This window comes from Artemia franciscana, chromosome 15 (assembly GCF_032884065.1).
Source record: "Artemia franciscana chromosome 15, ASM3288406v1, whole genome shotgun sequence".
Lineage (NCBI taxonomy): Eukaryota > Metazoa > Arthropoda > Branchiopoda > Anostraca > Artemiidae > Artemia > Artemia franciscana.
In genome coordinates this window covers 18,964,628-18,992,449 of record NC_088877.1, presented here as the reverse complement: position 1 = coordinate 18,992,449, position 27,822 = coordinate 18,964,628, and the positions used below count along the sequence as shown (strand labels likewise).

Genomic DNA, 27,822 nt, shown 5'->3' with positions numbered 1-27,822 from the left:
AACCTCAAAAGTCATCTGATCATAAGATTTGGCTTCCTAAAGGTTGACGATATCCAATGACATTTGGCAGCCGGAGCGTTATCCATCCAACGGCAGGCGGAGCGTCATCCAATCCTATCCAATGGCCTTGTGTGGACGGAATCGTTATGTTAGATAGCCAATTTAATGGAGGAACACGTTGACCCATGTATTCTGGCCCTTTGATGTTATGACTGGGAAAACGGTTAAAGCACGAGCTTCAGTATTTATCGTATTTTTTTTGCCTGAGTTCAGCATTTATTGCACTTTTAATAGATGGATATAATTAAAATTAATAGACATTGACATGTCTAGGCAGTTATGGCTCTACACGGAAAGAGAAAGATAAATGCTTAAAACATTTTTTTTGCGATTCTTAGTTTGTCTACTTGAAAATTCTCTTTCGTCACCTATACTATCTTTTAAATAATATTTTCCCATTCTGCAAAATATTCCCCGTAGAAGAACAAAAGATGCCCTAATCACTTGCCACTTGTCTGTGGCGCTATTAGTCTCTGAAGGATATGCTGAGAAATTTTATGAAGGGATATTTGATGCAGGTAAATCATAAGACTTAGGCATCAGGAACATATTTAAGAAGGAAAAGAAATATTTAAGCATAGATAAGGAAAGGGACGGTTGAAGAACACCAGAGACAAGAAAAAAAATGATAAAATTTGGAACGAAGCTCACATACTAACGAAAGTAACGGACAATATGCATTAGGATTGCTTAGGGATAATGTCAGGCGAAAATATGAGGAAAGCCAAGAACAAGGGAAGGATTCTGAAGATCTACTAATAAAAGATAGTAAAAGAGAATTTATGTAAAATATGGTTAAATATTTGAAGATCCAATGAGACGCTGGGGCGTGAAAATAATACATCTATAGGTTCCAAACATTAGTAACAATTAGTAAGGCATGTTGTGTTCTAAGAATAGACATCTCACATTGTAAGGAGTTACAGAGTAAAAGAAAAAAGTCAGAAGCAAAATAGGAGCAGATGTGGTAAAACGTAACCTCCTGACTCAAACTTACTGTTCTACTTCGCTATCATTCAGAGTGGATACATTTCCTATGCAGAGCTGAAAGATCTCAAAGTATCTTAGGACAAACACTTTGTTTTATATATACTGTCGTAAGTTCTTTCCTTTTTTTTGGTAACTAAATGTGAATAGGTCATTTTTGCTATTTCTAAACCCCTCTAGTGGGTCTTTAAGGAGGGGAAAGTCTGAGTCTGGTTTAGTTAAGAACAACAACCATGGTGTCAACTGACCAAAGCCATAAAGAACAGGAGACTTGTATATTTTTTCTTTCTTTTAGGATTACAAAGTAGTGGATGAAATGCAGATACAATACCGTCATTTTTATGACAGCCTATTACGGTAGATGTCACCGAAATTACTTAATGTTAGAGAATTAACAAACTTCATGATATAATTCCAAATCTGATACCAGTTTCGCTTTATATTAACACCAAACAAGATCTTAACAAAGGATGCAGTCATCATATAACATTGATCCACATACTAAAAGAAGGAATCCTAGATTACTCAAAAGCTACAGTTTCCCAACCCGAGCTTAAATAAATACTTCTCGGATCCATACGGTTTGCTTCTACAGGTGAGAAGCAGCAGGCCTAACGACACAGGGGAGAAGCAAGGAGAACATATACAACGAGAAGAAGAGTTTAGAGAGGTCCAGCACAATTATGACTTTTTCAACGTTACGCATTATGTTCCTGAGCTTAATAGAAAACAATTTATAACAGGAAAAAATATGTTGTAAGAAAGCAATTCCAGTAGTCCTACAAAATACAAAAAAAAATATACCCCCTGAGCGTAACCCCGGGTCTCCACAGCCTTGGTCAGCGTGACATAAAATTTAAGCAAGTTATTGTGTGGTTAGGTGGACGACATAGCTTACAGATTTACTCTTTTCAATTATTTTTCCCCCTTGTGTCCATTTCGTATTTCTACTGTACTCTACTTTTAGAGTGGACTCCTTTCCCTTTTATTGGTCAAGTAATCACTAGGGGAGACAGTCATGGAAAGAATGAATGGAGGAAATATCTTAAAGACACCAAAAGAGCACCTGAAACTATTCCTAACAGAAAGTCTCGATATCATACTTCTAACTGTAAAAGCTGACGAATGACAAAAAAAGAGCTTTGAATTGGAAAATGTTCAACTTACGTCAGGGAGGAAGCAGGCTCTGAGTAGGTATATTCACAATATGGTACTGTCAAATTGGTTTTAGATAGTAGACCTATTGTCTGGCTTGAATCTTGCAAATGTAAACTTCGCTTATCGGATGGAGAAGGGTAGTAACCTGATATAACGTAACCTGAAAGGAAAGCAAAATATACATTTGAATGGTTCATTATAAAATCAGCTTTTGGTTCAAACAGATAATTTGCCACACTATTATTGCTTCCCTACTTTGTTATGATACACCGTATGCCCATAAAAAGCAGGAACGTTTATTATGACATACCAGACACGAGGGAATCTCAGTTGCAAGACATAATTCCGAGAACCATGCTAATCTGCTAGAAATAGCCTCTCTGGCCACTTAGGCAGGAGGAGTTTTCGCAACAATCACTACCTCCCCCATTAAAGGTTTGAATAATCAACGTCAAGTTTTATATTTTCACACTAAATTAAAGATGACTAAGAGATCCATTTTATGCGAGATATACCCAAGAAGATAGTCAATGGATACTTTTGTATAAACTAGGAGGCACGGAGGACTAGGGGGCAGGTTCATAGCCATACAGACGGTAGAACACGAGGCAGAATACGACATATTGGTGAATTTTTCGTTATTATGAAATAGAGAGGGACAAATAGCACATACCTAATCTAAAACATACCTAATCTAATCCGTGAAGACAAAGACTAATAGATAAAAACATGTATTTCTAGGAAGGGTCTTGACCCTCTATTCCACCTCTGACTAAGTCAAAAATTGTTAATGCAATTAATAAATTAAAAAAACATCTCTTGAATTTATTATTTCAGGAGCGGGGACTGGGTTACAGATTTTACACTAATCTGTCAAGAGAGAAGGAAAAAGAAAAATGAAAAGATTTTGAAAGTCTGCAATTACTGAAAAACACAGTTAACTGGCCATTTTTTTCTATATTCATCTTGCCACGAAAAAAAAATCATAAGTCGATCAATAACTGCTAACGACTCGGCAAGTAAGGCACCACACGTATCCTCAACAATTCAAATGACAAAATTATTAGCTGTTTATTTTTAGAAATGAGCAAATGTATTTAAGAGCATGAGTTGTCTGAAAACAGGAAAACTCCACTTATCTGTTCTCTTGAAAACCTTGTCAATGCACAATTAACTCATTTCTGTAGAGAAGTGTTTGGTTGACACAGTTCCCAATTTACTTAAAATCTTTCAACACTGAGGAAATAGCTACTCTATGTCTGGCACGACAAGAATTCATGGAGATTGGACTAACAGTTTTTAAACGCATCTTTCTAGAAGCCACCTTAGGGCTTAGGCTGTTTCGTTTCTGCATAGGGTTCAGTTCATTTTAGTGGAGGAAGGGGAAATTCAAATATTTTTTATAACCAATTATAAAAAAGTAAGTTCTCTAGTTTAATTTTTTTCCTATTTTGAGGGAAGAATTGGATCCCCAGGCTCTCCCTTGGCTAAACCATTGAGCGTCAGCATATTTCCATCACCCATAGCTTTCATGGAATACAGTATATTTAAAGATTCAGTTTTCGGCAAGACGCATGTGTTAGGTGTTTTGCTGTTACTGGGGATCAGTGTCCTGACAAGAATTAAATGATAAAACGAAATTTTTCTACTAAAAGTGAGGATCAACATTAAAACTCAAAATGAACAGAAATTGTTACATATATGAGGGGGATTGCCCCCCTCAATAGCTCACTCTTTATGCTAAAGCTTGATTTTTTGTTCTAATTATCTAAGAATGAATTTTGAAACACAAGGGCCGTTTAGTTAGAATAATAAGCTTTTCTAAAAGCTCTAAAAAAACTTGAACATAAAGACCAAATTATTGAGGAGGGGGCTAAACCCTCACATAAGTAGACTAATAATTTCGGTTTGTTCCAATTTTTAATGTTGCTCCTTACTTTCAGTTGAAAAACTTGTTTTTTTAATTTAATTTTTGACCTTTTTAGACAATGCCGGAAAAGTTACCCCCCTCCCTCTATGGAAAATTACCTTCCCCTACAAAAAATTCCTCCATGGAAAGATCCTCCAACATCAGCAAACCCCCCCCTAATACAATACAATGGGCAAGCAACGGGCAAAGTTCATAGCTTGCAAATCTTCCCCAGAGGGTTGTGGGGGGTTTGGCAATTTTGCCAAACCTGTACCAAATCAATTTGGCAAAAATTATGCCGTTGGTTGACAATTAATCAAGTCATATATAGGCTGACCAACTTAAATTTAACTCACCCCAAAAAGCAGCATTATTTGTTAACTCTTCGTACCGTGTACGGGCTGATTTGTAACAGTATTCACCACTAAGACTCTATTGGACTCTCATTGCTCTGTTCAGCAGGGCTGTATGAGGTATAACAAACTCAGTAAAAGTAGCTGACCAAACACTCATATCATAGATTAAATATGAATGAACCAGCGAAGAATAAATCACTCTTACAACATTTAGAAGATAAAAATGCTTCAATTTCCGCAGTGTTTCAACATTCCTGGAAACTTTCCCACCAGTACCGTCGGTCTGAAAGCTTGGACATTCGTAGACTAAACGACTGAACGTAATACTGGAGAAAAGCTAATTCTTTGAAGGATGTCATTCACAAGACGAATACTCCACATTCGTGTGTAGTACTTAGCAATCTTCCATACAAAACAAAACTCAATATTACCATGGTTAACTGATAGCTAATTTACACGCAACCACCGTTCGATGCCTTCTAATTGTCTTCTAATTGTGATTACTAATTCTAATACTGCCTTCTAATTGTGAGGATAATTTGCACATCATCTTCCATGTTTGTAACAATAGTAAAATGTGTATCATCAGCAAAACAAGTGAGGTTAGTTCAGACAATCCGTGCTGCATCCTAGCTTCGTTATATTTACATAACCTACTATTCAGGTCATTTATATAGTACAAGAAATAACAGCGGTCCGACAGTTGATCCCTGTGGTACTCCCCCTTTACTTTCATATACTCATATTTCACTTGACCAATATTCACGAAGAGATCTACCCATTTACCCTCTAGAACAGATTAAATTAAATGCGAGCATTACCAAGTCAATTGCCACGTTATTAAGAGGTATTTTTGAGAGCTTTTAATGAAGGCGATCTATTTCTTTGAGCCAAAACTGGGAGTTTGGCTTGGAGTTTCGACCAAGCAATGGAGTTTCGACAAAATAACGACGTGATAAGTAGCATAAAATATCTTCATTATACCGAAAAATATAATCGCTATTTTAAAACCTGAATCCAGTGCGTTACTTTTGAAACTCGTAAAAAATAATAACCCGTGCTTTCTAGATATTACTTAGATTTCTTAATCAAAATATACTAGGTACACATTTCACAAATGGTTTTTTACTTCTATCACTCTTAGTATTTAGTTGTTTTTGGGCTTGATGATTACAAATTTGAGGCTAATATTGCTATTTTAACCTTTTCTAATGGAATATTCTTTTGGATAGGTGCTGTAAACTACTTTTGTTCCAGTAGGAACAAAAGAACCCTTCTTAGAAACCCTTATTAGATTTCTATCCACTGGAAAAATGGTTGATAAAAAACCTACTGTTTCAAGAAAATAGAAAAACTTCTTATTTATTTCCACGTCTCAAGAACACTGAGAAAATTCCAGTCTAAAAATAAAAATTGACGGACTCATTTCTTTTCTCTTGAACTAACAGCAGTCTTCGCATGTTTCGTTAGAAAATATTGCCTCCTTTGATAAGCAAAGAGAAAACATTCATTTTAAATTGACATACAGGTGAATTGTTTAAGAAGTTGACTACTGTCTGTTGTCTACTGACGTCAAATGGTGATAATAAAATCTGTTCCTATTGAATATTTCTAATGGAAGAAAATAAAACCGTCAAGAGTTCTTTAGATCGACTCTCGAGGCCTGTGAGCATCAGTCAATGCTTCGACTCTAGGGTTTCAAAAAAAATTGTTCTTTGTGATGCGGAAGATAAATATTCAGAACTTATTTTGCAGGCTTCTTGAAGGTCAAAGGGACATATGGATAACAACTGGAGGAAGAACAATTTTCCTTCATGCGTGTCTGAAGAGTAATATAAAGGGTTGCATCCAGCATTAGGATTTCTTCTATTGTTCAACTGGGTGGTTGATAGTGGTTGAAAGTGAATTTCATTATTCTTATTTTTCGGAAGGCCTGTTCTGGGGTATGTAACTGACATCTGGACTTCGGTAGGTGAAATATATTTCACATTTCTCTCTTCTTTGTTTCCTGACCAATATCTATCCCTCCTCTCCCGTATTTTTTAGAATATGAAAGTTTTTTTCTGGGTTATTAAACGTACCCTTCCGGACAAGCTCTGTTTTTCAGGTAGATTATGAAGTAAATTATGTCATAATTGTTCAGTTTTTACAACTACCATCATTTTTTATTTACAGTAGTTATACATGCCCAAATCACGGCCCCATAGTAACACAAAACCATTCAGTTAAATGTATTTCTCTGATCAATTAATCAACTAATCATGGTGGCAGCAGAAGCTGCAACTGTTACAACCAAGTACAGAAACCACGGCCAATAGTAGCCAAAAATTAAAAAAAAACAAGTTTTAATAAAAACTGGCTAGTGAGAAACAGCTGAAAATTGTCGCTGATTCAGGATGATAACTATTATATTGATTAATCTTAATGGTAAAATGTTATTTCGAAAAAAAATTTATGATAGTTCCAAAAATACCCTGAAACCATAAAAAATGGTGTCGGATCGAAACAAACGCTGAAATCATCATGGCTGAAAACCCTACAAAACAAAATTACAGTCCCTTGCCTTAAACGACAAGGAAAATAACGTTTAAGGGCTCCCTTGAAAGGTAATTTCTATACCTAGTGCCTTTTTTTAATTAGCCAACTTACTTAGAAGGAACAACCCACATGGGGAGAGGGTTCCAGATGGACGTGCAGCACTGGATATGGCTATTTTAACGTATTCTTTCAAAGGTGTTTCCTCCCCACGACGATCAGACCAAGCTTCGTACCTCTGTGTACGTTTTTTTGCCCTTGATAAAAGGTGGCACAAGGAGAGGAAGCTCCTCAGAAGAAAGGTGGCATATTTTTGATTATAGAAGGCATCCATTTACACAACCTAGAAGTATTTTGAAATGCACAAAAGCCTAAAAGTAAGCATTTACTATCAACCGTACACATTTATCTTATTTTCTGTAAAACTCGGCCATTTTTTTTTGTAACCTCCCTCCTTGCTTCGGTGGATACTGCAATCAACACAACATTCATTTCTCTTTGGGACTTTTAGTAAATCAAAAAAAGTCCAAGAATATCGAGTTTGACTATCTAGGGAATTGGATTAGGATTGAATTGCTTCCATGTGAATAGAGCCTTGATTTTATGATGATTTGTGAGAGCTTAGATTTACCCAATCTGAATGAAGAAAAACAAGCGACTTGGGAGTCAGAGGTTATAATAAATATCAGCAGTGTTTCTCGTATTTTTGGGACGAAAAAGAAACGATAAACAATACAGTGTTCACAATCGACATCATTTTTCAGTACTCTAAAGCACAGTTGTCAAGTTTTCATTTATCCCAAGGGATTCAGGGTCCATTATTTTTCGCTAGGTGATATACCCAGGCCCTTTTTAAGTGTTTATAACCTTCAAAACATCCTTTTTTAGAGGGGGGGGGGGTTTAGCCATTTCAGGTCGAATATAAGAAGGGATTCTGGATTCCCAAGCAGGAGCCTATACATCTAGGTAGTGTTTTCTAGCATAATGAGCCAGATTTCATGACGCTGAAGAAAAAGAACATTTGCATTCCTTGGATAGCAATGCCAACCAAGGACTCAGATACTGGTGAATGAAACTGCTTTCTTCTTTCCTTACTATGCCTGTACAGAAAAATGTGCCTATTGTTACAGGGCATGTGAATTATGGAATCCTTGAATAGCAACTTCTCAGCTGAATGTGCAATTAATTTCGTGCCTTGATATAGGAAATTCATCAAGAGCTGTTCCAGTTAAAGATAGCGATAAGGCCTCAATTACCATCAAGGAATTACCATCAGGTCGAACTTTTGAGAATATAATAACCGTGATAAACTTGTAAGAAATGATATAAGAAATGGAAGAGAATTTCCATTAATTTAAAACCGGAGGAAGATTTATCCTGCAGGGACAAATTTGACACTGTAATAAAAGAATTGAAGAATAATGAAGATTCAAATACTAATAGAATGGTAAATGAGTTTTTAAAGTCATATACTTAACATAGATGCAAGATACAGTAAATCATGAATATGATTTTTGACGAAAAGTACACACCAACTGATTCTAGAGAGAATAGAATCAAATCCCTTCATAACGAAGGTAATAAGAGTGAGAGTACTGATTACAAAGGTATTAGATTGACTTCTATAAGGAGCAAATAATTTAGCAAGATGATATAAATTAAATTAAAAGATGCTGTAGATGAACTATTAATATAAGAGCAGCATGGTTTTAGGAAAAAGAGATGACCTGTTGACTAAATTTACTCTTATATTAATTTTTTAACACTTATCAGACCCGGTGCACCAATTATCGATTTTATTATCTTACTGCCAGGTGTACATACATACACATTCTGGTTTGATAAAATGCTAGAGATACTTAATCCAGTCCCTTCAAATCGCCTCCCCCCACATACTTGGAATGCAGGGAACAGCTATTCTTCCAATAGAGCCATAAACCAGTAAAAAGTATGGGTAAATGCAATTACGTGTTAAAAATGGGGGATTCACGACGGTTTTCTCCTATTCTCTGTACGTCCTGTTCTGTTCTGGTCCTGTTCTCTGTTCCCTGTTCACGACGGTTTTCTCCTATCCTTTGTACATCCTGTTCTGTTCCTGTTCAGGACGGTATTCTCCTATTTTCTGTACGTCCTCTTCTGTTCCTTCCCTACTTAAGATAGTAAAAATGCAATATTTATTTTGCACTGGACCACATAATACCCTGTAGCCGGCCACACGTGGCCCGTGGGCTGTAGTTTAACCAACTCTGGTCTATCGCCTTGCCTACTGATATTAGTGTTGCTCCAGAAAGTGTAGGTTAACTTAAAATTATTCATTCAATCCAAGGTATATTACCTTCGCCATTAAAATATTTCAGAACATACTGAGGCAGAACACTTTGTCCCACCTTCAGACGTAGCTCTGCCAATCCTATCCTTCCGGCTGAACTCCAGTTCAAATAAAACAGTTCAATTCAATACTTCCTATTACGATCACTTCCTATTATTGCGCTAGTAGTGCTGTTTCGCTTTTAAAACAAATTTGCAGTACCCTCTATACTCTTATTCAATACAGAACAAGTACTGGTCAAATATCCCTTTAAATAACAAACTTGCTTCTCCACTCTCCTCATCTCCCAAAACAACCTCATCAAGGAGGTCGTTCGCGAGCCGCTCCTAGTACTTTTTTTCCACTGGAATAACCAATATCTTTTTATGAGCACGCAAAGAGGTATTTTAGCTACATATAAAACATTGATCATTTATGACCCCTATGTAGAACATAAATTCAACAAGCATCGCATTTAATACCAGTGCGCATTTTTGATGTAGACATAAGCCGGGTCAAATTTCACTTTAATTCCCATTCATAAAATGTCAAACCCTTGCAGGACACGTCGTTAAAGAGGCAGGGATCTAACTGTCCGAAAGTTGTTCCTGCAATTTCATATCTCAACGGGATATTATCCCCTGCTGATTTCCCCACGATAGCTATAATAAATTCATTCAACAATCTGAACTGAAACTATTCACGGTCTGATAGAAAAGCTAGAGTTTTTAATTTTCATTGAGCAAGAAGAACATCTAAAGATCCATTTAAAGTTCTTTTGTATTCTTTTGAAACGTTTCTTAAGAAGAGCAGTGTTCAAGCAGACATTAGAAACGTGTATAAAAAAAGTGAAAGAGAAAAGATCTTACTTTGAATCTACTACTATTACTCCTACTACTACTAACAACTCACTGCAGCACCAAGCCATTCAATTCATGCCAATTCATTCAACAATCTGAACTGAAGCTATTCACGGTCTGATAGAAAAGTTAGACCTTTTAATTTTCATTGAGCAAGAAGAACATCTAAAGATCCATTTAAAGTTCTTTTGTATTCTTTTGAAACGTTTCTTAAGAAGAGCAGTGTTCAAGCAGACATTAGAAACGTGTATAAAAAAAGTGAAAGAGAAAAGATCTTACTTTGAATCTACTACTATTACTCCTACTACTACTAACAACTCACTGCAGCACCAAGCCGCCTGAGGCCAACACAGCCATGCACATCCCTCCTCCATCCCATTCTATTCATAGCCTCCCTCTTTATACTTCCCAAGAAGTTTCATTTTCCCTTAAATATTTCCTGACGACACCCTCCCATCCCATCGACGACGACTTGCTTTTATTTGGCCCTAGGATGGCCGACAAGGATGATCTTTGACAAAATCAAGTGATGGAAAATCACATAAAGATTTCTATGAAAGTAAAATCGTGGCGAACATAGCACTAAAGCCTACCAGTTTCGGCATAGACAGCGTTTAGACTTAAGGTCAAAAGCATAATCGGAGCTCAATCTGATGGAGAAGATGGAATTTTGACTTTCGCTAAACAACAAGAACATTTAAAAGGCTATAAGTACTTGTACACTTTTTTTTTACATTTGGAACGCCTCTTTAAAAGAGGAGGGTTATGGTATTAACACGATTAAGAGAAGGGTAGCAGAAAACATTTTATTTTAAATCAAAGAAACAATTTCTTAGAATATAAACTTGTGGTAACTGACGATTTTTGTATTAACACCATTTATATACTTTAGTTAAACAATCCTAGCTCTCAAAAACTCTTTTACGGCAAAAACGGAAGAGAAACACGTGAAGTAGGAAAGGTAAAACGGTTTTGTTATTGGAAACCCCTCAGGTTTTAGCAAAAGCTCATCTGAACGAAAGAACATCGAACAACTGATGTTTAGGCGATACAGAAAGGAGAGATAGCGTGAGAGGAACAGAGAGAAAAGTGAGACAGAGAGACAGACAGCTTGAATGAGCAAAAAAAGAAATAGATTTCTGATGAAAACTATTCAGTTTAAGATTTCCTATTGTAATGGATGAAATCCCTAGTTTTTATTATGATACTTAATTTGAAAGTTGCACACAAATGAAATGCCCTTCTCTTCGTGTAACTTTTTCCTTTTGCTGAAAGTTTTAGACAAATCATAGATTGTTTCCCTCCCTCAGTATTCTGCGTTAAAGACAAAAAAAAAGATTAGGAAAAAATTACCTGTTGGTTTTTCGGGAACCATCGGAGAATGCTGAATTTTGTTTTTTGCTAACCTGAATAAAAGCAAGCCGAAAACAAGAACCACCAAGAGAATTATCCCCGTTCCAATGCCAACATAGAGGGGTAAATCAGAATCAACTCGAGATACACCTAAAAATCGGGAAAATATGTATTCACAACGCTGAAAATAACACTGGATATAGCAGAAACTAAGGTCGATGTACAGGGAGGATTCCCAAAAAGACCTTCAATAAATTTTACTTCAGAAATCCCCATTAAAAATTACCCAATTACGTGGAATTGGAAATAAAAAGATCCTCCCATTACGTGGGAGGATCTTTCCATGGAGGAATTTATCATGAGGGAAGAGAATTTCCATGAAGGAAATTCTTTTTATAACACTGGATAATACCAGAAAATAATACTGGATTTTCCAGTATTATTTAAAAAAAGCAATGAGAAATTAAATAAAAAACAAGTTTTTTTCAACTGAAAGTAAGAAGCAACATTAAAACTTAAAGCGAATAGAAATTTTACGTATATGAGGGGGTTCGTCCCCTCCTCAATACCTTACTCTTTACGCTAAAGTATTTTTAGGAATTACAAAAGAGCTGTTTATTCTAATTAAGCTGCCTTTGTCATTCAGGGGTCATTCTTAAAGAATTGGAATAAAATTCGAACTTTAGTGTAAAGAGCGAGGAATTGATGAGGGGGCGAACCCCCCTCATATACGTAATAAAAAAACGAATATAGAAGTTCGTTACGTAACTTAACTCGTAAGTTACGTATATTTATTACTAATAAAAACGTTCGTAAATAAAATTAAAAGTTCTAGTGGCAGGTCATTCCAACCTGCTACAAAATTTAGAATATTACTTCGACAGTTTTAAAGACTAATGACATTAAATAAAAAAAACAAGTTTTTCAACTGAAAGTAAGGAGCGACATTAAAACTTAAAACGAACAGAAATTACTTCGCATATGAAAGGGGCTGCTTCCTCATCGATGTCCCGCTCTTTACGCTAAAGTTTGGCCCTTTCTCTCAACTTTTCTTTTTAAAACAGTAAAAAAATTTAACGTAAAGAGCGGGGCATTGATGAGGAAGCAGCCCCTTTCATATACGAAGTAATTTCTGTTCGTTTTAAGTTTTAATGTCGCTCCTTACTTTCAGTAAATAAAAACTTGTCTTTTTTTAATTTAATTTCTGAACGTTTTTGAATCAATGCATGTTTTGGTTTTGGCTCTCCGCAGAGGAATAATTAAAACGAAATTTGCATATTTTTTTTTTTTTTTGGCTAAATGGCTTTCTCATAGTTTTGATCAAATGATTTTGAGAAAAAAAGGAGCGGGGGAGGAAGCCTAATTGCCCTCCGATTTTTTGGTTACTTAAAAAGGCAACTAGAACTTTTAATTTTTTACGAATGTTTTTATTAGTAAAAGATATACATAACTTATAAATTAGCTTACGTAACGAACTTTTGTATTCTCATGTTTTTATTACATATATGAGGGAGTTCACCCCCTCGTCAGTACCTCGCTCTTTACACTAAAGCTTAAATTTTGTCCCAATTCATTAAGAATGACCCCTGAATCACAAAAGCCGTAGAATAAACAGTTGAAATTACTAAAAATACTTTAGCGTAAAGACCGAGGTATTAGGAGGAGGTTGGCCCCTCATATGCGTAATACTTTCTGTTCGTTTTAAGTTTATTTTTTATTATTTTTTTTTTAATAATGCTAGAAAATCCTGTGCCCCCTTCATGGAAATTTTCTTCCCCCATGACATATTCCTCGATGGAAAGTTCTCCAACATATACCCCTCTTCTCAGCCCCTCCCCCAACCAAAAAATCCCCCTAAAAACGTCTGTACACTTCCCAATAACCATTAGGCCTACTATATGTAAGCACTGGTCGAAGTTTGTAACTTGTAGCCCCTCCCACGGGGACTGTGGGGGAGTAAGTCGTCCCCAAAGACATAGATATAAGGTTTTTTGACTATGCTGAATAAAATGGCAATCTCAGAATTTTGATCCGTTGACTTTGGGAAAATAATTAGCGTGGGAGGGGGCCTAGGTGCCCTCCAATTTTTTTGGTCACTTAAAAAGGGCACTAGAACTTTTCATTTCCGTTAGAATGAGCCCTTTCGCAACATTCTAGGACCACTTGGTCGATACGATCACCCTGAAAAAAAAAAAAAAAAAACACGCATCCGTGATCTGGCTTCTGGCAAAAAAAAATTTACAAAATTCCACATTTTTGTAGATAGGAGCTTGAAACTTCTAGAAAACGGTTCTCTGATACACTGAATCTGATGGTGTGATTTTCGTTAGGTTTCTATGACTTTTAGGGGTGTTTCCCCCATTTTCTAAAATAAGGCAAATTTTTTCAGGCTCGTAACTTTTGATGGGTAAGACTAAACTTGATGAAACTTATATATTTAAAATCAGCATGAAAACGCGATCCTTTTGATGTAGCTATTGGTATGAAAATTTCATTGTTTAGAGTTTTGGTTACTATTGAGCCGGGTCGCTCCTTACTACAGTTCGTTACCACGAACTGTTTGATTATACAATAAAAAGGAGCACCGCATAGTAGATCGTTCAACGAGCATGTTCTTTGTTCCCCGTCGTTTTGTAACCTCAACCAAAAAAAAAAAAAAAAAAAAAAAAAAAAAAAAAAAAAAAAAAAAAAAAAAAAAAAAAAAAAAAAAAAAAAAAGGAAGCATCATGAGACCTTGTGTTCTGTACTCTTTATTATGAATGGGAAGAGCGAGAAGCAGAGATATAAGTTTGCGGTTGTATTTCTTGATGGTTCAAAATAGTTGTTACAGCAGCATTAAAATATAAGAAAAATTTCTATCCCCCTTGTATCCCTGGCCATGGAGCCTTTCGAGGGGGAGTAAGTGTATTGTAATTCCATTTTGAATTGTATTTTGTATTTTATTGTATTGAATAAACTTCTTCTTCTTCTTCTTCTTAACAGGCGAGGCGGTTGCTAAGCCTGGCCACCATTTTACACATAGGTTTTCACTTTATTATGAGCATTCACTGACGCGGGCAGTGCCAAACACTCAATCTACAACCTAGTCTAACCAGCACAATCTCAGAGAGAAAGTATAAACGTCCTACACTCTAATTGTGAACCATAAGCTTTTACGATGATTCGGTCACATCTTGAAAAGGCTTGATAGACACAAAAAAGAAAGAAAAAAGAGGGCAAAACTTAAATCTGGCTAGTATATAAGGCTATTTTGAGTGTGGACTTCAAGCCCGTGGGTCCACACATTTTTAAAAATGTGTTCAAAAGTTAATTATATGTTTCTTATAGTCAGTCTATCCACAGCATCATCTCAACCTTGCGTTGAGAACTTTTTCCACCCTCTGAAATATCCACTCCCAAAACAATTCTTGTGTAAATTCTGCCTAGGCCCACCTGATCCCTCTCAGCCATCTTCAGTAAACACAGCGATGTAAAAGAAAACAGGTATACTAAAGACGTCTCGAATTTATACCCCTAACATTTGGCTATCCTACATGAATTAGAGTTTCGCAATAAAACTAATATAAGAAGCCGTATATGTTGCATAGCTTGCTACAAGCCCAACGATGATTCATTCATAATCTACTATGAATATAGTATTAATCTGTCATCAAAACCAACATCCTATCACAGTTTAAAATGACTTGGATGATGTTAGCTAAAATACGCTCGTTTGTTACTTCTGACAACATTGACACGGATTGATGTTGCATCTTGATAAATTTTGAAAAAGCTTTTAAAGGCTGCAATTTTTCAATGAATACTGAAAGCTCGGGTTAGAAGGGTCATAGTTGATAAACACTCATTACAACGCCCTCCTTGAATGATAAAAAACGTGATAAATAATATTCGAACAGGGAATGTTACGCAGTTTCCGTCTACGAAATGAGATGGCTCATAGCAAAATCAACTTTCCGCAAGTCCTTGAGCAAAGAAAGAAAGAAAGAAAAGTCAGTATGGTAAGATGTTTTTAGTAAATCCAGAAAACTTCCAAGGATCGACAGCTGATTTGCCCGTTAAACATTTGGCGTTTAACGGGCAAATCAGAAAGCAAATCTAACGATGAAACAGCAAGAAAGCTTTTCAACACAGAATAGGAAAACGGAATTCAATTGGCTAATTCATTTGGCGTTGTGCTCATTAAACCCAGACAAAAACGCGACTTCAGGGCATTGGTTTTAACCTTGTTACTCAGCAGATACGAAAGTTACTATTACAGTACGATTTTCAAACGAAGCTGTGTAAATACCACCAACTGGCATTTGCGTGTTATCCCGATCACACTCAAGATGTGAAGCTATGTTAATCATAATGAATATACCTAAATATGGTGAAAATATAACACTTTAGTGATAAAATTATGGTAACTACAATAGAGAATTATAGAAAGCAGGCCGCCCAAAACGCATTATATGCCTAACCTAACAACTCTACATACTAAATATTTAATTAAAATATACCTGCATGGTAGTTTTTCTTACTCGGGCTACGCTGATTATCTGAGAGTGCACGCAAAAAAACCAATTTCAAACAGATCAAACTTCTTAAGCGTGGTCGGGATAACACGTAAGTACCCATCGACTTTACGAATTGTTGTGCACACATGTTGAATTATTGCATAAAATTCAAGTTGATTATTTTTTGAGGAGTAAATATTAAAATAAAAAATTAGATGTAAAAATGTCACACGATTCGCTTACAAATGGTCAATATACTGTATTTGTAGAGAACCCCGCATTAATAGTGAGAGGATGAAATTGCCTGCTGGGAGGGTGACTTCTCACCACGAATCGAATTTGATTGAAGGGTGTGGACCATTGGAACAGACAACTCTTTCCTCTTTTTTTTCTTGGTGGTTTTAAGAAAAAAAAGCTGACTGTAAAAATCCGACAATACCCCGTGCAAGTTTGGCTTCTTCACAGAGGATATGAAATTCAAATCCTGCCTTTACAACCATGGTGCAAATCAACAAACCCCAAAAGTAGTTGAAATGACTAAAATAGGTTGCAATCAAGACGACAATCTCAGAGTTGATAAAGCTTGACCAAAATTTATAGTTTTTTTTTTTTTTTTTAACAAGCTATGAACAATTGCTGTAAAAAAGGTAGCTAGGTCGGACTGGGTAGGGTGGGGCAATGCTTTACAAAAAAAAGGTTGACGGAATGAAAAGGTTGAAAATGAACATGACGGAAAAATTTAGACACACATCGTAGGAGTCACGAAACTGTCCTGCGTAAATGCTTGGATGGAGGGTAGCAAAAAGCTAACAAAGGTCACAAGATCGGGTTTAGCTAAAGTGGGCTGCAGATTTAAGTTTGACCATTACTTGAAGCTAAACAGAAACGTTAACCGTATCTCATCAGGTAATACTATTTCAAAATAACAAACCAAAAAAAGGATATACAAACAGAAAGTTCAGCTTGATTTCTATTATGTCGGCATCTTCGGCTGCGACATAACTCGTCTTTATAGTTAATTCGATAAAACCAGTTTGACAAACACCTATTTGGAGAAACGATGAGAAATGTCGGATAGCCTCCTAACTTATGTTATATTGGTCAAGAGCACCACAAGAAACTCCTCCACGGTTGATGGCGAGTATTAACAGGAGTTGCCAACCAGAATTAAATAAAGACCACTTCCAATTTTCCTCTTTTAACACATTCAAAATCTTGTTCCGGGGGGAAAGAGTGGAGGGTACTAACTCCTGTTTGGTCCCTCTCTGTCAGTGCCCATGATCCTTGTTACTACATTGGTTTCTAAAACGGTTTTACTTTTCCAGGTTTTATCTTTGAATTTACTCGAGTCCTGGGAATTGGGAACGTACGTTCCTTATATATCCCCTACAAGAATGTAATTGAATTAGTAATTTGATAGTCTGATTGAGCCGTTAAATATCGAATTTCCCCTTCACCCTCATGAATTATCTTAACCTGCATCGAAGTTGTTGAATAGTTCAACTTGATTTTCTGTTCATTTAGAATAACCCCTCTTGAATAGTGGAGAGATAAACTGAGCAACCACAAAAGGTTTTTATTGCTCGCAGACATTGCTCAACTGGCGATGTGATTGACAAGATGACATTAATTGATGGTTGATGAGTTGTCTGCAATTGAGTTTGTGAATTGCATCTGACCCAAGTCATTGTTTACTAACAGGAATGTCCTTTTCCCGACATCAATAAATGTTAGAATAATTTGCTGAAGGGCGATTACTTTACATGGACCAGATCTGCTAAATGTCCATTGACGAGCATTATTTACTGACAAAATAATAATAGGGTGAAGTGAGGCACTTACCAACATGATTTCAGTTTTACTGAGGAGAAAAAAAAACACATTTTTATGTCAAGAGAGCTTAGCCGTAGCAAAGTTAACTTCGAAATCAAAATTTCAAAACCAAATTCCCTAAAACAGAATATACATGAAGCAACATCTAAAAATGTACCATAGTAGCAGCATAAGTATATCAAGTCTGAGTTTCAAATGAATGATTTTCCAACATATTGTTACATAATTTATATTTCTACATGTAGGCACAATACTATATATACAGGCATTTTTTGTAGCATTTAATGAGGGTTACTCTTTATGAAACGACTGAAGTGGAACATTATTTGAGAAATTTAAAATATCATAATAAAATTAATGCAATAAATAATAATTGAGGTTGATTTTTAAATAATAGCAACGAAAACATCTGGTATATTCATAAAACTCCAAGAGATCTATGATAGCTCATTTGGGCTGAATCTTAGCGGCCCGAGACCAGGAGTTGCAGAAAAAATATTTGATTTGAAATGTTGTCTTTAAGAAAGGTGCGGTTTAGAGGAATATAAAATTAGGATAAGTAACAGTCAACTACAGTTTTTTTAAACATGAAAGAATGGTCAGCATCACTCAAGGCCAAGCAATTGATCTGAAAGGCTGAGGGGTACATACGTGTTATAGCGACCACACCAAAGAAGTAAAGTTATGTCAATCTTTATGAAATATCACAAAATATTATAAAAATATAATACTTTAGTAATACAATTGTGGAAACTAAAACAGAGAATTATGGAAAGCAGGCCGCCCAGAATACATTATACTAAATATCAAACCTAACCAACTCAATATATTAAATACGTAATGAAAATATACCAATGTAGAAGTTTACCTCATTGAGACTAAGCTAACTGTCTCCGAATGCAGAAAGAAACCAGTTTTACTCAAATCAAGAATTTGAGAATGGTCGCTATAACACGTAAGTACCGGCTGAGGACCTCTTTTCCCATTGTCTCTGAACTTACAATGTGGAAAACCGACAAAATCAGCTATTTTCTCAGTAGGTGATATTTGCAGGCATTGTATTTTCTTAAAGGAACTATTTGTGTTTCAGCGGTCTATGGAGTATTTTTTGAACAGTTCATTTTTGCTTCCTTGAGCAAAATTGTACACTTAAACAAATGCTTAAAAAAGAGATTTCAGTACTCTAATTATTTTAGCACGGCTTTTTATGGGTTTTTAAAACCAGCTTTTTTTTTAATACGTCGCTGTAATGGCAACCGGAAATGTCGAGAATAGATCAACTTCACCAAATAGAGAAAAAAAAGCAAGCAAAAGTCGTTTGCTGAACATCAACGGTACTTAGTAATGATTCATAACTTTTTTTAAATAGCCAAACTTGTTTTTAAGGGTGATGCATTAAACATAAGGTTTCTTTCACTTTCCCTAATGCGGATTGGTTTTCACATTTAGATTAAACTAAAAAAAGTAGTTTTCCTAAAAAGATATCGAATTTAACGACTTAAAAAGATATCGACTTAAACGAGCAAAGACCACTAGAAACCACTCAAACCTAAAACCACTAGAAATTATTATAAAAGAAGAAATGATTTTAAATAAGAAAAAAAAGTTTCTTTAAGAATAAACACTTAATTCAAATTTAAAAAGAACAGAGATTCGCACAGATAACCAGCGTTGCCATTCTCCTCAAATTCTAAAAGGCTAGAGCGTTATTTACTCTATACTGAAAACTAGATAGATACACATCTACGTATATTTAAAAACTAGTGGCGATAGATAGATATGAAATTACAAGTTTCGTTTGGCTTATTAATTTTTCTATAAATTAGAAAATTATGGATTGAAAAAAGGGAGCATTGCGAAGAATTAACGGCATATTATTTTGGAAAAGTAAATTGATTGTTCCAAATACTCTGATATGAAAATTCATTCTTTGAAGTTGGTGCAGCACTTCGATTTTTTTTTTTTTATAAACATTTCAATAAAAAAATAAAACTGTAAAAAACGCTCTTGTCAATTGAGGCCACACTTATTTGCGGTAATTTCTCTTCGTTTTAAGTTTGACTCCATTGTTAATTGTAATTTATGTCTTTCCATCAGATTGATTTATTCATTCATAGTAATTTCTGGCGGTTTTAAGTTTGAAAGTTCTAAACTTTTTTTTATACTCTTTTATTTAATAGATGAACAAAAACATTCTCCCGACCTGAAGGACGGTTAATTCTTTCGTTATCCCCGCAGATAACAGGGCCATCTGGATTTAGCCTCACAAATGCCCGATTGCAATTCAAGAGAAAAATAACCCATACTTCTAGAATTACGAAATTCTAGAATTATTAGAATACTCTTAAAAAACTCCTGTATTACGATAAATTCAGTTTAACCAGGACAAGTAGCATTTTGAATGTCTTATTATTAGGCATTAAGAGAGGTTTCAAAGCAAACTGAATTATGATGTTACAATTAAGATTCCTAAAATAATGTTAAGTTGGAAATGGATTAAGAGGGTTCAACAAGATATGTAGATTATATAGGCCAGCAATAATAAAATGTATGATCCCTTAGAACTGCCTTAAAATGTATAGTGGTCACTATTGCGATAAGAAAATACGGCAACCGTAAAACAGTCTAAGAGCGTGACGATTGACTAAAATAACTGTCCTTTGAAAAATAAATAAACTTATTGGTAATAGCGTTCAAAATGTGCTTAAATAACAGTTTTCAAAATAACCGTTTAAAACTACGCTATAAGCATGCTCCTTAGGTTTTTGTGCAATAATGTACATGTTGATTCCTTTCCCGGCTTGCTCATTTTAATGAACAGTAAGTAAAGGGCGACCCTTGTAAATAATGGCAATGGCAAGAACTTCCAGCCAATCACAAATCTGAAAACAATCATGTGACGTTATGCAACGGGAATCTTCAGCGACTATTTCTCTACTGCACAGTCACGGTCGTATGCTTTCCTATCATTCTAATATAGAATACTTTTTTTCTTTATTATGCCAGTTGTTCGACTCACATATGTGCTGTTTTCAACATGTGCTGCTTTCAACAAAGTGCAAAAGATACTTTATCGAAACGAGTGAGGGTTAAGAGGGCCAACAACCCTCTCTTGACTTGTCTTTAGAAATACTTGTTTCTATATATATATATATGTATATATATATATATATATATATATATATATATATATATATATATATATATATATATATATATATATGTAGAAACAAGTGTTTCTAAAGACAAGTCAAGAGCGGGTTGTTGGCCCTCTTAACCCCCGCTCATTTCGTTAAAGTGTCTTTTGCACTCTGTTGAAAACAGCACATGTTGGAAAGTTTTGTTGATAATATGAAAGTACTTCAACAGTAATTTTCTTCAAATCAATATTACATGGTAATTAGGCTTTTGTTGCATTGTGGTCAATTTTCAGTAGAGTACAAGCAATCGTTTAATCGTTACAAGTGGGAGGTTAAGATCCCCTCTCTTTAAGTTTGCTCGTTTGAATGTTTAGTGTCTTTTTTCACTTGTGTTTAAAAAATAGTCTCGGTTGGATTTTTATTATTTGTTCAAATCTAGTTTTTCACTCTCCCATAAATGAGGGGACAACCCTAGTTCATGAGGACCAGCCGTTATTTTGAACGTTAAGTTGTCACTTTTGCTTTACTGCAAATGGAAAATAATCTTAACAGGCTATTCTTTCAATCAGTGTTTTAATGTTAGGAAATGCAATTAGAAATGCTGTGCAATAAAATCCGTGAAAGAGTCTTGAAAAAGAGTGGATTTAATACAGCTTTTCAATTCAAGCATACCATCCCCCCAAGTCAGTAGCTGTAACTCCTACACAATACAGCATTCAGACGGCATTTTCCCCATTTATCGACTAATACTAACCACAAATAAAAGGTTTTTCAATCAAGCATTTTCTAAAAAAAAAACTGTAACATTTACCGAACCGTCAAATATTACTTCCCTTCCAAATTTTCTGTTCAAAAGTCGACCAGCTCCCCAAATCAGTCCCTGTAATCGCTATTCAGCATAGCGATTATAGGTATTTACTCCGTATTTCGAGTACCTTAAATTACTCTCTTCAAGTGGGCTTAAGCTTAAACCTGTCATTTCCAATCCCCGCGGTAAATACTTCTGGCAGAAGGGGGGATTTAGAAACAGTGATTATGTTTTGTGGTCTGTAGGTGACATCCAAGGTAAGTTTCCCACTGTGTTTGATATTTACTTTCGAAACATTTTGAACCTTGTATTATTTAAACAGGAAAGTCTGTTGAGGGCGTGCAAAGAGAAGAATTTTCAGTCAAAAGTTAAACAAACTTGTGGTACTAATGTGGCTAGTAGAGTGAAATAATTTAAACTTACTTAAAACCATACACCTCACATAAAGGTCGAAACGAAAAATTAACATAGCCCAATCTTAAGTCATCACTTTAAGTCCAGTCTTATGTCATCAATTAAACTTTTTGATAATTTTTTTTAAGGACAGTTTACACCAATGAGAGTCAACAGCTACATCCCCTAAGCTGAAATGTCATATATATTCTTATTTGCTTAGTTATTTTGCTTTCGTAACTAAAAAGGAATTACAAGAAGTTTTTTCTTGTCAAAATGGTATTTACAGCTAAACCTCTGAAACTAAGCATGTCCTATCGATTGGTGCAATCCGCTTTCTATAATCTTGTTTGGTTCTCACGCTACTGTGAGGATTCTTAGGTTTCCAAAACGCTTTATGCGTATCTCACACGCAGAAATAGTCGGAAATTGGAGCTTCGTATAAACAATTAATCCAAGGGGTCACCCACTTTCCACTACCTGCTGCATATATTCGAGCAGTTCGTGTTTCACTGTGTTTTGACACCTGGGGTAAAGCTGCCACGTTTGGCACACGCCACCTGGTGTTCATGATTTCTGAAAGTCTGAGACCCCTCGAATAGGTCATTAACAAGAGTCGAAAAAACCAAAGACCATGCAAGATAGCATCCCCAGAATTGCACCCTATCCACGAGACAAAGGCCGGTAACCATTGGTTTAACTTGAATTTTAGAAAAGGGTAACCTTGCATCTTTATTCCAAGTTTGAAGGAAACCCTACGATAGCAAATTGGCAGCACCAGTCGACTTTCCATTCAACACTGCTTCAAATTAATGGCCGCTATCATGACAATTACGTCCCACCCCTCATCCCTAATGGGGTTGGATAAAGCTCATGGATATATGAAGAACTTCGCTGATTTTTTTTTTTTTTTTAAATTGGCATTATTTTACATCAATAAGTGAAAATCAGTAAAATAAGTGAAAAAAATAATGCAAACCAACAAAATCAGAACATTTTTGTAAATAGCCTAGGGTTAAATCTGCTCCAATAGATGGGGGAGCGGGGACAGGCGCAATTGCCACACAAACAACCAATATATTTGGAAACAAATTAAATTAAATTGTTAGGTAACATTCACAACGCATAGGAAATACGAGAGTGCCAAATTTCATGTTTGACTGCCAGATGTTGTAAGCAATGGCCAATTGTCATAACTAATGCCCTAAATACTCGCTATGCTTATACCCGATGACATATATGCATGCAGGGGGATAGGGGAGAGTGGCCCCTTCAAACTTTTAGCCCGAAGGAGCATCATCACGGGGAAATTTGAAATTTTTTTACCGAAAAAATGACTTTTAAATGTAATTAATCCCCCCAAGAAAAAATACTTTCTCCCTCCCTTCCAAGACTAAGACCTATGTGCACTTATAGTTTTGACTTTACTTTTCTAAAACCTTTCTCATAGGTCTACAAGGTATATGCATATGGCGATGACGGATCTTCAGTTCCATACCACCAAGAATATAAAATATAGGCTACTACAAGTTTCTCTCAAATTCAGCTGTTGGCCATATTTACAATTAAAACATTATTGGCATTTTTTCGAAATTCACCTTCCTCCCTCCCTATCCGAATATCACATTCTTCCAAATTTTCCTCTGTATATGACTGCATATGTACAAGTGGTATAATAACAATTACCTTCGTTAACAGCGCTGTGAGAAAGGTCTTATTTGCATTCCAAACACAATTGCTTGAATAACCATCGTCATATTTTGATATGTAAAACAAAATCATGGTTAACAGCCAGCACCATAAATAAGTTTCTGATTACACATCACAATAATATGTAAGATCACTGAATGAAGTTAGATCAGTACACACGATGAGGAATTAACTGAAATTATAAACTACGAAATGCCAGAGTGAAACTTTTATATCAATATGCCGGTAGAGACGTAGACCATACCCACAGTTTCAGCTTAAATACTAGTTACATTATTTGATTACGAAACAAATGGGTATCTATGAGTTAATAAATTTTCAGAGAATACATAAGGGCTAAACAAGATTAAACACCATAGGAGTGACAAAATTGCTAAGTGAATACGCATATTAGGATGTAAAAGAGGGTTTTTTTTTGAAGAGTTATGCCCCAGGGAGATTTTCCATTTTACTTGACCCGAATAATAAAATTAAAAGTTTGAGGGATAAAGTTTAGGAGAGGGTTGACGTGGAAAGGCCTAAAGTTTTAAATTTTCCTTGTTCTTTTTCTATTTTGTCTGCTTGTTTTATTTAATAGTAAAAAAAATGTCTCTTTTGACACTGATTATGAATATGCATAATTTATGAAGTATAAACTCGCCACTCAAAACGTATTTTGGTAATAAAGATTCGTCACGGAACTCCTTTTAAAAATACATTTTCTAATCTAAATTGTTTCTAAGTAGTAGCACTTCAAGTTCGTAAAAATTATTCATCCAGGAAAGGCGAAAAAATTAGATGTTTTTCCTAATAATTAAAACAATATGAAATAAAATAGTTCGATGAAAATTATTAATTTCGAAGTACGAAAATAAGTCTGCTAGATCTATAGAATCCAAACTTTGGTAATTTTCTTTCATTCAGAATCCAAAAAAATGAAAAAAAAAAAAAAAAACTAAAAGACAAAGTTGAAAAATTGATAAATCATTTTCTAAATTTATATTTTCATCAGTGTTAAAAGAGCAATAAAAAAAGTTCCGAATTAAAAAAAACTTTTCTAGTCAAATTATGAAACTTTAAGCCCCAACAGGCAAAACCCATTCCTAAGCCTAGAGCGTTTCAACCTCGCTTTTTGTTATTTTGGACAAAAGAAGATGGAGAAACCCAGGAGCTTCTTTCGATATACAAACCTAAAATATGAGCATACTTGTAGCCAACCTACAATTGACCATAATAACATTATTGAGTATGTTACGTTATTGATTTTCTTATACATTAAAAAGATGTATTAATAAAACATTGTGACAAGGTGCAGGAAAAAAAATGCAAGTATCTAACTGGACCGATCGCATATCGTTGTCAGAGTACAATAGTTTGGAAAAATGGAATAATGGTGAAAACAAGTAAAAAGTTAGAATAATCATGAAAGTCACACTGACAACTCATTGGAGCACCAAGCCGCATGAATGCAACGCAGAAGCACACACTCCTTTTCCATTCCAGTTTGTTCAGAGCTTTCTTCTTTACTATGTCCGACGTGATATTCTTATTTGATTTATACTTTTCCTTATAGACTCTTTCCACCCAATTCGACAATGGTCTGCTCTCGTTTGAGCCCAAAAAGATTGTCAAAAACAAAATTTTTTGCAACCCTCCATCCTTCAATCCATCTTAACAAATGCGTTCAGATACATGGCCATCTGAACGACTACCTAAAACTATCCTTAGACAACTCTCACGGAAAACCTCAGCCTTTTTTCTATGCAGGATGTCGACTCTTGTTGACAGTTATTCAACAGGAAGTAAGAAGTAACATCAAAACTTATAAAAAAAAATTATGACTTATATGAGGGGGGTCGTCCCCTCCTCAATACCTCGCTCTTCACGATAAGGTTTATTAGTTATTAAAAAAAAACTTTTTTGATGTTATACTTAAACGGCTTGTATTTCAGGAATCGTTCTTAAAGAATTGGGACAAAATTTCAAACTTTATCGTAAAGAGCTAGGTATTGAGGAGGAGTAATCCCCTCATGTACCTAATAATTCCCGTTCTTTTTAAATTTTGATGTTGCCCTTACTTTCAGTTCAAAAAACTTATTTTTTATATATTTAATTTCTCATCGTTTTTAAAGAATGCCGGGAAATCTGGCTCCCCCTCCATGAAAAATTATTTCCCCAATGGAAAATCTATCCAAGCAAAGTTCTTACAACGTAAAATACCCTCCAGGAAAATTTATTGCGGACGATTCCAGCATCAAAATGCTTCTTAGCACTCATTCATTAAAAAAAATTAATTGCTGATTGTTTTTCAAATCATACCGGAGAGCTCCCCTCCGAGAACAATTTTCCGCGCAAATCCCCCTCCGTAGTAAGAAGTACTCCCGCAGAAATTACCCCTAGAGGATTTATCCCGCAAAAAACTCTCCACGGACAATTTCTCCCATGGAAAATCCCCCTCACTCTACAGAAAGATCCTCTAGACAATTCCAACCCGGTGAAATTTTCCCCAGACAATTCCTCGTAACATATCCACGTGTAAAATTGAGTCGGCAAGGAGAAAGTAAGACAAATAAAAAGAATTTCGTATAAGAATTCTGGCGAATTCCCCCAGTGTAAAATTTCCCCCCAGAAGCTCCGCCTTCTGAAAACTTCCCTCCCAAGGAAAATTCTCCACGTGGGAAATCACCCCACCTGAAAATGCAGCCCCACCCCCGAAAAATGTCTTTATTTGCTTCCAGATAATAAATACTACGCGTTAACAATAGGCAAATTTCATGAGTTACAGGCCCTTCCCCAGGGACTGTGGGGGGATCATGTTATCCCCAAAGGCATAGCTACTGGATCTTTCAATTATGCTAGACAAAATGGCTATCTCAAAATTCTGATCGGCGACATTGGGGAAAAGGGGTGTGGGAGGGCACTAGTTGCCCTCCAATCTTTTCGGTAACTTAAAAAGAGCCCTAGAACGTTTAATTTTCGTTCGAATGAACCCTCTCCCGATATTCTAGAACTATTGGTTCGATACGATCACCCTTGGAAAAAAAAACAAAGCAACACTCATCCATGATCTTTCTTCTGAAAAAAAAAAAAAAAACAAACAAAATTCCACATTTTTACAAATGGGAGCTTGAAAACTCTACCCCTTTTGAAACCCCTTTTTCGAAAATCAGGCAAATTTTCTCAGGTTCGTAGATTTTGACGGGTAACACTAAACCTAATGAATCTTGTACTTGTATATTTCGAATCAGCATAATAAGCTAGTTCTTTTAATGTATCTATTGATATCAAATTCTGCTTTTTAGAGTTTCGGTTAATATTGAGCCGCATCGCTCCTTACTTACAATTCGTTACCACGAACTATTTTTATTGCATCGATAATTACTGAAATGCATTTAGTTACCCAAATGGGCTTAGGCTTGGGCAAAACTCGAGGTCCCAGGGACATCTTGCTGTCGAGTTCTCGGTTGGCTAAAACACTGTATGTAACCTGAGGAGCTATAAATCCCGGGCCTGCATTTTCCTTATGGGTGGCACCACTTAGACTTTCTTGAGCAACAAACGATTTGAATGATAAAATGGAAAACTTGGAACTAAAATAACTAGAAAAATGGATCAAACACAGGCCATCTTTGGTTGCTCTTTCTAAGAAATAGAAAAAAGCAGTAACACATTTTTAAAATTGTATCTTAGATTCAACTGAAGTTAAAGGATGGATCATAGCAAGGAGTGACCCAGCTCAATAGTAAACGAAATTCTAAAAAACGGAATTTTGCTACCAATAGATACCCCAAAAGAATTGGATTTTTATGATGATTTTAAATATATAAGTTTCATCAAATTTAAGTCTTACTCATTAAAATTTACGAGCCTGAGAAAATTTGCCTTGTTTTGGAAAATAGGGGAAACACCCCCTAAAAGTCCTATAATGTTAACAAAA

General features: G+C 35.5%; 1 protein-coding gene across 4 annotated transcripts in view; it reads right to left on the bottom strand.

Moving 5' to 3' along the window:
- Positions 1-27,822, bottom strand: part of LOC136036139 (netrin receptor UNC5C-like) — a 216,043-nt gene that overhangs the window by 101,120 nt on the left and 87,101 nt on the right. For 2 of the 4 annotated variants that reach the window (XM_065718169.1, XM_065718170.1), the window contains 2 exons: positions 11,527-11,676; positions 2,215-2,365 (listed from right to left, as the gene is read on the bottom strand). In XM_065718169.1, coding sequence (XP_065574241.1) covers positions 2,215-2,365; positions 11,527-11,676 — 301 coding nt within the window. The remainder of the gene's footprint in view (positions 1-2,214; positions 2,366-11,526; positions 11,677-27,822) is intronic. The other 2 variants (XM_065718171.1, XM_065718172.1) reach the window with 1 other exon arrangement.